At 39.6% G+C, this 10,928-nt stretch overlaps 1 protein-coding gene across 1 annotated transcript; it reads right to left on the reverse strand.

Annotated features, from left to right (window-relative positions):
* Positions 1-1,632: 1,632 nt before the first annotated feature.
* On the reverse strand, positions 1,633-5,142 carry LOC124863596 (protein Tob1-like). Its single transcript, XM_047358050.1, has 2 exons — positions 4,872-5,142; positions 1,633-3,776 (listed from the first exon to the last, which is right to left on the reverse strand). Exon 2 carries the CDS (start codon positions 3,589-3,591, stop codon positions 2,584-2,586), a length of 1,008 nt encoding a protein of 335 aa, XP_047214006.1. The 5' UTR covers positions 3,592-3,776; positions 4,872-5,142; the 3' UTR covers positions 1,633-2,583.
* Between the last annotated feature and the right edge of the window lie 5,786 nt (positions 5,143-10,928).

Here is a 10,928-nt window from a genome sequence, read left to right on the forward strand (position 1 = left end):
TACTCTGCCTTTTACTCGGGCTCTCATACATGATCAACAAACACACACAGACATGGTGCCACAGAGCAAGATAAACAAACACACTCCCACCAGAAGGTTGTATCAGTGCCTCGAGATAAACGCATATACAGGCTGAACTTTACACAGCCCTATCATGCCCTGAGTGTATCAGAGGACACGCAGACAGACAAGTGATGATGAGCCAGCTCTGGAGGGACTCTGATGTGCTTGCAGGGTAAGGGTGATTTCAGCTGGCACGTGCTAGCATTAAATGATCTCAAGAACCTCCAAGCTAGCAGCAGACCTCTCTGACATTTTAAAATAAGGATGTGCTCATCAGAAACATGCATTTGTACTTGTAAGTCTAATCATATATTGAATATTACACAAACAATTATCATCAGCATTTCCACTTCGACTTTGCTCTGAAGCCAAACAGCTATATCTAATGGAATATTGGGCAACAGCCATCAGAGGTCAGACTTATGTGTCAAATCATTAGTTCTATAATTACAAGAGAAAACCCTAAATAGGATAGTTAGAAATTGAGGCTGTTTTATATTTCTGCCAACCTTTCAAGATTCAGAAGACCTCAAACTTTACTGTGAAACGGTCCTTCAGAAACCCAACTTTGTTCAAAAAATTCCTTATTTTGTGTTGACACACTGGAATGTATTCTACCCTGGGCAAAACAATGTTACTAGTTATCCATTACCAGGTCTCATCACCAAGGACACTGGGTGTTTTGCTTTCAGCAACACTATTATTCAGGTCTGCCTAAGTTTAACGTTTTCTGTGATACTCCTTATAAAACATGTTTCTAAACAGTGTAAAAGCCCAGTGGCCTCATAATGCTGATATTTAAGAACAGAACTTATTTTTCTCCACTAATAAGCTCCTTAAAGTCCCAGTTTAGATAAGCTTATGGCTTTAAAATGCTAAATGGTTTAGCAGCCGGTTAACTAACAGCCTTTGGTTGTTTTAGCGCAGGTTTTCAAGCTAAACAGAGTTGGACTTTGAATGATTTTGTTAGCTAACAGCTCAGTGAGGTTGTGTTTTAATCCAGTTAATTTGGCTTAACAGAGTTACAGTTTGTCTTAGTTAGCTTGCTGTTAGCGAACAGCTAATTTTTAAATTCAGGTGGTTCTCAGGCTAAATTGAGTTATTCTTCAATTGACTTTGTTAGCCAATAGTCTAGCACGGTTGTGTTTTTGTTGAGGAAGTGCTCACACTGAGCAAAGTCATGCTTTAACTGAGTTTAACCATCATGACACTGAAGGCAACAATTAGCCAACACCCCAGCTTGAAATATATGTGCTGGGAACTTTTTAGGTGTGCTTTGCATGTACAGACAATCTTTAATTGGAGCATATTAATGTTAGATAACATCAATTTAATTCCCACAACTGGTACCACAAAAAAACACAATTTCTGCATTCACAGTATTCTTCAGGTTTTAGGGTAATTAACTGAAGCAAATTAACTATTAGCTTCAGGGGAAATAATTAAGAACGAGGTGTTGTGTCAAGAAAAACCTGATCACCCTTAAGAAGGTATTTTGCCCCAACATGTTTGTAAAACCCCTAAACAGATGCCTCAGATTACACAACCATAAACACAAAATGAACACAGTTTCCTTTTTTTCCCAAGCTTTTTAATACAAACTTAATAAACTATCAGTCCCTCTTAACATGTAAGACACTGACTCCGAATACTTTGTTATACCGTTTGCTTTATCAAGTATTGCACAATGTAGGTACAAAATTAATATACGATTACATTTTGTCCATAATATAGCAAAAATCTTTAAACTCTTAACAGAAAATACAACTCTTATATTTTTGTCAAAAAAGCAAATATTCTTAAATCCCACCACTACGGAATAGTCTGTACACAATCTTCAGGATAGTCAATGTTTTTGTTTTTTTTTTAAAGATGGATTCATTTTATAATTTCAATAAAAAAAGGAAACATAAAGTTGCTGCAGCCATCACAGATCACTGGAGTAGTAAAAAGATATAAATGCAATATCATGTTGTAGAAACAATAGATACTCTGATATTTTACAAACTCTGTACTAAATTAAATTATACAATTAGAAAAAGGCCAGGAATTCCCACTTATTGATGCCAATTTCTTGAAAAACTGGCAATGTCCAGTTATATTTAAATACTGAAAGAGGCCATGACTTATAGTGGTGTTTTTTTTTTCTTTTTTTGTATCTTAAAACAGTTACATAAAAATATTTTGTGCTTGGTTGGCAAAAGAAATAACAATAATGCATTTTAAAGTTTAGGTAACCAAGCTTGAACAACTTGTACTACAAGCTTCATTAAGAAATAAAAAAAATGAAGAAAAAAAAACAAGTATAACTCAAGGGGACAAAGTAAATCACCCTCGGGCTCATGCTCTTGGACTTGAAACTCGGATTTTACAGGTTACAAGTCTTTTTTTTCCTTTTATATTTGACATTCTGTTTTTGTTTAAACTTTTTGAAATGTGCATTTATGTTTGTTTCCCCCATCACATTATCTCTGGTCGTTTCCGTATGAAGTAGTAGCTTAAGTAGTACCTTTAAGTGTACTAGTTGGCCATAACTGGCTGGAATTGCTGGTTAGAATACTGCATGTTGCCTAAGCTGAAACTCAAGCCATCCATGAGGGACTTGTCGTTAAGGCCACCATAGGCCGCAAACACATCGAAGGCATTGCTGTACTGCAGCGGGCTGTCTGCGGGGAACAGAGCACTCTGACTGCCTTGGCCCTGCAGACTAGGGAACACAAACTCCTTGGCATTGGGGGACAGGGCAGAGGGCTTCTGGTGCTGCTGTTGCTGCACACCAAGTCCCAGCCCATACAGTGAGTGCATGGAGGTGGAAATGGCTTTCTGTTTCAGGAGACTGTTCACATTCAGGCCCAAGTTGGTGGGAGAGGTACGTGCCACTTTGTTCCCAGCACCGCTGCCGCTGTTGCCGTTGCGTCCACTGCTCTTCATCTTAGTGGAGCCAAACTTGGTAGCTGCGAAGGTGGCTGTTGTGAAGGTTAAAGGCTGCGTGGAGCGGGGCATGAAGGTGGGGCTGACTGCCGCTGAATGGCCGAAGGGCGGAGAGGGAGAGCTAGAGCCTGGAGAGGTCCCGTTCAATGGTTCGCTGATGGGCATGAAGACCTGTGCGTCTGGGTTGAAACTATTCTTGATCTCCTTGTCCAAGTCAACCCCTCCATTCCCAGCCGCACTTTCATTGCTGTCATCAACATACAACACTTTAACCGGACCCTTCTCGCCAATCTGGTAGGACACCTCGTAGGGGTCAATCCACACACTGAGGTCCTGGGGGAGATTATTGCGGACGTCTTCGATTTCCAATCCGCTCTCTTTTGCTGCTTTCTCCACCACAGGGTCGACCTTCTCACCCACATGGATGCATCTGAAGCCCGAGCCCTTATATGGCTTGTCTGGGTACCAGTGTCCTTCATACTTCTGCTTCAGCTGCCGCTCCAGCTCCTCGCCAAAGATGTTGACCCGTCTCCTCGGCAGCTTGTTGTACAGGTATGAGATGATGAAGTTGAGAGCTACTTGGATTTCAAGCTGCATAGCGAACTGCTGAAGTGTGCCAGGTACGTGGAGATTAGCTGGCTCTGACCTTGAACGTGTCCACCGGCTCGGCTTCGTTTATCCGTGTTCGTCAACACAGAGACCTGTTCCAGGCAGGGGAGGCAAAAATTAAAAGTGCTGGTTTTGTAAAAGTGGTGTCCTTCCACAGGGTGTGATAGGTTTTCCTGAAACAATAATAAGGCAAAAAGAAAGGAATCGTGAATAAATGTGAGAATATTCAGGAAGAATATGTTAAAATAGACTTGTTAATTGATTTTTATGGTTCATTATACAGCAACATTTGTTTTGGTTGCAGTGACATCAGATGCGCATTACCAAAATGTCCTGCAATTAAGGAAAAATTATGCAACATTAATATAATCCCATCTGGATAAAATATTTCATGTTGATCCTGCACCTACGTCCACATAGAGGTCAAAAAAGTAGGCACTGGGCATATTAACCTTGCACTAGAATAGGAAATCCTCTTACATAACACCCTACTGGGCTGCCTCCATAAGGCAGGAGGAGAGGAAAAGTACTGCGGGGGATTTTGCGTTAAATTAACACTAAACTTAACCGACTTAATGCGCTGGCAATACCTGATAATGGTGGATACGTTTGTGGGGGTGGATTTTAAAGCTTGAAGGACGCTGTCACGGGGTTTGTTTTTGTCCGATTAGTCCCACTGACAAACTGTGTCGAAATAGGACCGAACCGCGTCTACACCCGTGTTTGGCAATTTTAACAGAGAGAAGAGGAAATCTTTAGCAGATTAAACGGCTATTTGGTAAATATTCAGTGAGACACGGTGGTGTTAAAATAATCGCCTTGCAATGTGACGTGCAAGAGGCCAGAACTTGTTGAGAATGATCAAATACTTAAAAACCAATTCCTTAACCCGTCTTGCGATAAAAAGAAATACACTAAAACAAATAATCTGGTTACAATCTTCTAATTAACGACTCTCATATGAAATAGCATTTAATTTTATACGGTTAAACGGGCATATTGGTGCAATGTCACAAAATAATCAGGTTACACCAGCAAAACGAAGATTCAACCGCACATTATATCCACTATTTGCACGGAAATACTGTCATTTATATCTTTAACATGAAATAAGGCATTCTGAACAGTTTTATCTTACCCCTCCCAATAAGTTCGTCGACTGACGACTGACGCTGCAAATCAGCTTACAAAGTATGAGCTGGACTATAATACATGCAAAAACTAGACACCCACACAAATATATACATATATGTAAAAAGAACACTTACTATTTTTGTAAAAAATGAAAATTCTCAGTAGTTCTGAAGTACCGTTGGTTAGTGCAAATAGAAAAAAAAGTATAAATACTTTCTTCACATAGAATATATTAGCGTTACAAAAAAGGTATTCCAGTACGTGGTGATTTTTGGAGGATTGGCGAATAAGGTTTCAGTTTTTAAGGTTATTTTGCTTTTTTTTAATTCCTTTCTTCTGTCAGCAGGCTTTGCAGAATAGCTCCCTCCTACTCGGGAGTTTCGCAACTTCGTCCCTTTCTGCCTCGGCGTTTCCTGAATTTATAGACTCCCTCCGCCGCGGACACGAGACAAGGCGGTGATGCGGTTTCAGAGGTCAAAACAATACCCGGGGAGGCGATTGGTCGAAGGGACGAATGCCGCCCCACGAGGGTTGACGCGAACGTGCGTTCATTGGCTGAAGGGTGCTGTCAATCTGAGGCATATGATTCTGAGAAATGGGAGGAACGCCAGTGATGTGGGGGGAAGGGGGGGGAGGGGGTTGCGTCAGAGATAACCTAGGACTGTGCTGACAGCAAAAGGCAGGAGAAATTTATAATGAAAGGCAAAAAGTGCTATTTAAAACAAAATCTCATTAGTTTTTGAAACAAATACGTGTCTTGACACAAATATTTGTATGACTGTACTATTTGTGCTGCAAATCATATTGAATCGTACTGAATAATGTTTCTAGGAGCATGTGGGCTGGTCTCACCATCATTAGATTTATTAGTGACAATATGCTTCTAATTACCGTTCAATTCATACGGCAAAACTTTACAATAAGTCGTTTGCTTGATTTTGCGCACATAACTCAGCTTTTCAATGTTTATTTTCAACATACTACATTACTGCAACCTGCCCAGACAAACAGCAGGAGCTTTTACAGATATGGGCTACGTGCGTTGCCTGAGAGGAGATTCCCTACAGCGGAACAATACAGCAGTGTGGGTGGTGCTTAGTGCTATCTTGAAAACACAAGCGGTGATTGGTCCAAAACGGGGCAGGAGCCCAACAGTGAATGGTGTGCCCGTATCCAAGGTGCTGATGTAGGCTGCGCACGTCATCGCTCCGCTTAACTGCAGCCTGTTGCCCAGTTTTTAAAAGGCTCTAACACACTTATAGGTGTATGCTAATGACAAGTGAACAGAGAGGCTGGCAGGTGCTGTGATGACTTCAATTATAGTTACAGGAGTGACGGTAAACCGATAATTAAAAGGATATATGTGCTGTGAAAAATAGAAATATCACAGAACAGTGGAAAATGAAGGCAATAACAGGAAAGTCACACATAAAGGGATAGTTCTATTTTTGTGAGGTTCAGTTCAAGGTTACACAATGTTAAAATCTTACTTTCCAGTAGAAAACTCTTGAAGTGTTTTCATTTGGTTTAAATCTGTATTAGCTGGTTTGAAAAGAGAGCTAAGAGGGCCTGAGTCCAACATGGACTTGTACTGTCTTAAAACAACTCCAGTTTTAAAGATGTAATTGCTGTTTACACAAATGCTCTGTAATTAACACAACATAAAAGTGTAAACATGACAATGATTTAAAATCTTCATTAAAAAGTGTTTGTATAAACTGCTCTGGTGCTTTTGAGATGTTACTTGTAAGATAGTAGATGTCCACCTTGGGCTTGTGTTCTCTCAGATTAGCTGATAGCTTCTTCCAAGTTCTTCTTCAAAGTGGACATCTACGTTCCTTAAACAACACCAATATCAAACAGATCACAACATTTCATCGGAAGGCTAATTTATGTGCCTTTGTGCCTATGTTTGCATTCGATCATTATTTACAAAAGAGTCAATTATCATTCACTACATTGGAAGTGGAAGTTGAAGGCGGTGTGCCACCAATAATTTTCCTGTGGGAAACACATTCTGAGAATAAAACATGTAAAGTGTCTGTGAAAATGGTATTGTTCTGATATTAAACTCAGGCAGTCTAAAAATAAAAATAGCATTCACTTAAATGTAATATTTTTGCTTTTTATCCTGCTTTACTCTTATAGTAGTGGTAATGTATAGATATTATATGGTTAATCTGGCCAGAAAGGCCTTACACATTACATTCTCAGTATGTGTTTAAGGCAGGAAGATCATTGGATGTCAGAGCCCCTCCTACCTCCATTTGCAACGTAAATAACCATAGCTTTTCTGTAAATAATGATCCAATAAAAATGTGATGGGAATTTTAAAGGTTCATAAAATAGCATTATTAGAGTGTTCTAAGATGTAGAAGTCCGTTTTGGTCTTCGTCCCTCTTATCTAACATTTAGCTTCAACCTCTAGGAGCAACTTATTGATTTATATTGTATGAAGAGGCCTAAAGAGTTATCTACTGCAGAAAAATATGAACTGCTCACAACCTTTTAAAAGAACATCACTTCAAAAATCTGAGCTGTTCCTTTCATATGTTATTATCCTTAAAACTATTGCTAGCCTATGTTTTGGTTACAAAACAGAAGCTGGTTTGTACAGGCAGAGTGACTTCAGACATTCTCAAGTACCTCCAGTTTGCCAAGCAGTCATGTGTTTGTTGTGACCACACAAATATAATGTACACAAATAGGCTCCCAATGGGAAACTTCCACCAGAATCAAACACGAAGCAAAGATGGGAACTCTGTAGGCACAAATGAGGGGAGAAAATTGGACATTGCTCTGTATATTCAGATTTACAGTATATATTACATCGGAGGATTGATTCGTATGCAAAAAGTTTTATACAGTCCTGGCAAAGCCTTTTGAGTTGTTTTGTTGTAAAACTTTCAGCAAAATCTAATGTCTACTTGTTCTTTAGGTTCAGTTGCATGAAAGCATTCTGTGCATGCAGATTTCTATGCTGTGCTGGATGGAATATGCTCTGTGCACATCATATATCTAATATGTGTGGTGTTTGTAAGTGCAACCAACAGCCATAATCTACCACATCAAGGTCATGAGTCATTACAAAACATACTATGTCTGCAGTATTGTCGTACGGTCTAATCTTCCTATCATTAGATATAAACTGTTCATTACCTTCTATTGTCTCTGGTATGTCTGCTGAAGCTCCAGAGGTGCACAGCTGCACATCAATTAGAACACACCCTTCCTATGATGGCAGCAGAATGATGTGGTGATGCTATTCTTCAGCACGGACAGGGAAACCTGTAAGAGTTTGATATTGAAAGAGAAATGGATGGCGCTAAACATGGGTCAGTAATGGATGAAAATAAAACTGAAGGTGGCAGAAGACTTGGGACTGGGGCAGACATTCACCCTCCAACAATGGCCCTAAATATACAGCTAGAGCTACAATGCAGCAGTTTGGATTGAAGAATGTCTTCGTGTTAGAATGGCCCAGTCAACGTTCAGACTGAAATTTAATAGAGAAGCTGTGGCGAGACATGAAAATGTTCACAGACGCTGTCAGCTCACTCTGAGCTATTTGCAAAGATGAATGGGCAAAATCTTCAATCTCTAGATGTGAAAAATTGGTAGAGACATACACAAAAGACTCGCAGCTGTAATTGCAGCAGAGTGTTTCTATCTCAGGGAGCTTTGTACCAATGCATGCCCCACTTTTTAGATTTTTCTTTACAAAAAAATTGAAAACCATCTTTTCTTTCACCTCAGTCATGTTCTACTTTGTGTGGGTCTATCACTTGAAATTCCAATAAAATCCATTGAGCTTTGAGGTTGTAATATAACAAAATGTGAAATGGTTTAAGGGGCAAGAGCAACTCTATTCATTAATGACTGTAGAAATAGGTTAATCTATGTAATAAATGTGTGGCAGCTCATTTTCATCATGTCAAGCAACCAACAAAATTTGATCCCAACTGTGCTCTTTTATAACAAAACAAGGACAATATCCCAGTATCTTCTCATCATCTAATGAAGGTCATTTAAAAGCAAACCCCATATTGTTGCATAAGATGCATTTGGTACAAGATCTCAACCTAGATGTACGTATTAAAACAAACTTGATTTCTGACAGGAAATGATAAACAGAAGCTATTGTCTTTACTGCTGCATAGTGATATAAATGCAAACAGATGTGCGACACGCAGATGAGTTTCAGCATAATAATAGACATTCACTGTAAGAACAACTAGTTCTCCAGAGAAAAAAACACATGTGGTAACAATTTATATGAGCTCAAACATCTTTTTTAATCCCTGTAAAAAACTAGTCATTATGTGTGTTTATGTATTAATATGCGGTCTTACTGCAGCATTCGACACACAAAACACAAGATTTCTCACAAACTGTATCACTTCCATGTCTGCCTCACCTCCTCCCTTTCAGTTTTTTTTATTCCTGCCTCGTCGCCCTCCCTCATTCTAGCTCGGATGGAAAACCTTTGACGTCACTGCTTGTTATTACTTAACACAACTCAGCAGAGTGCCTTGGGCTCCTTGTAATAGGCAGACGCTTTGCTTCCCCTTTGAAGAGCAAATAGGGTGGTGGGCGAGACGAAGAGAAACGGAGAGGGAGATTGTGGGTGAAACTGGGTCTAAAATTAGGATTTAAGGGATTTTACTTTCTTTGTTTACCAACGCTTAAAGTAAACTAAGATATAACAAGAATCCAATAATTAAAAACAAGATGTTTAAGCTTTTTGTTGACTGGAGGCTTCAGGCAAACTGACTATGGCTAAAAAGAATCACTGTCAGGCTAGTAAAATAAACATTAACCAGAAGAGAAATCTGGTAAAGTGCAGTTAGATATTTCCACATGCACAGCAACACAAGCTCTTTTCACACATTGAGTGCTCCACAATGCCAAGCCAATTCATTATGTTGGCATGGTTCACCTTTGCTGTACAGCAACCAAACAAAAGTGGAAGAAGGCTACATCAGTGTGGCCTTTCAAATATCATGCCGACATGGCGGAAAAAGACAAATACGGGCAGAAAAATGTCAAAACAATCGAGCTTGAAAAGGGCTAAAGTCGGTTAGTGTCACTTAGCGTTAAAATCAGTAGGCAAATCCTCTCTTAAGCTTGACTAGGACAAGATCCAACCATGTCTGCTATGACTTAGTCTGTAGAAAGAATGTATGAAAAAAGACAGGTCTTTCTTAAATCTTATATTTCTTAAGTCACTGGCTTTATGCCTCTGCCACTGCTTGTAAAGATGTATAAATAGCTTTAAAATAAATTAATACAGAGCAACAATACAATCTCAAACTGAGGAGTTTAGAAAAATTCTGACTTTAATTTCAATTCAATTTATTTATATATCGCCAATTTACAACGCATGTCATCTCAAGGCACTTCACAAAAGTCAGGTACATACATTCCAATTAATACTAATCATTGAACAGTGCAGTCAGATTCAGTTATTTATTCAAATTGGATAAAAAGTTTTTCTGTCTAAGGAAACCCAGCAGATTGCATCCAGTCAGTGACTTGCAGCATTCCCTCCTCCTGGATGAGCATGTAGAGACAGTGGACAGTCACTGGCGTTGACTTTGCAGCAATCCCTCATACTGAGCATGCATGTAGCGACAGTGGAGAGGAAAACTCCCTTTTAACAGGAAGAAACCTCCAGCAGAACCAGGCTCAGTGTGAGCGGCCCATCTGCCACGACCGACTGGGGGTTTGAGAGAACAGAGCATAGACACAAAGAGAACAAAGAAGCGCTGATCCAGGAGTACTTTCTATGGGAAGGAAAAGTAAATGTTAATGGATGTAGCTCCTTTAGTTGTTTCACCTAGAAAGAAAGAACAGATAAACTCTGAGCCAGTTTCAAGGTTAGAGTCTGAAGAGAGCACATATAATTAGTTTCAGTAAAAGCTCAGTCAATCGCCATGTCTTTGGAGAGAGAAAAGGTTTAAACACTGAAAGACAGGGCCATTGGGATCATCGGTAGAGGGTGAGCATTAAGTTGTTGCCAGCAGAAGCTTGGACGATGCCCCTCTCCAGAAAGGTGTCACAGGTAGACACAGAGTCAGGCCAGGTGTAGCTTCTAGGAAGAGAAAGAGAGAGATCAAAGATAAAAGCTGAAATAACAGCAAATAATGCGAAATTGGAGAGTAGTGTGAGAATGTAGCGAACAGGGTGAA

Source organism: Girardinichthys multiradiatus, chromosome X, assembly GCF_021462225.1.
Source record: "Girardinichthys multiradiatus isolate DD_20200921_A chromosome X, DD_fGirMul_XY1, whole genome shotgun sequence".
Taxonomy (NCBI): Eukaryota; Metazoa; Chordata; class Actinopteri; order Cyprinodontiformes; family Goodeidae; genus Girardinichthys; species Girardinichthys multiradiatus.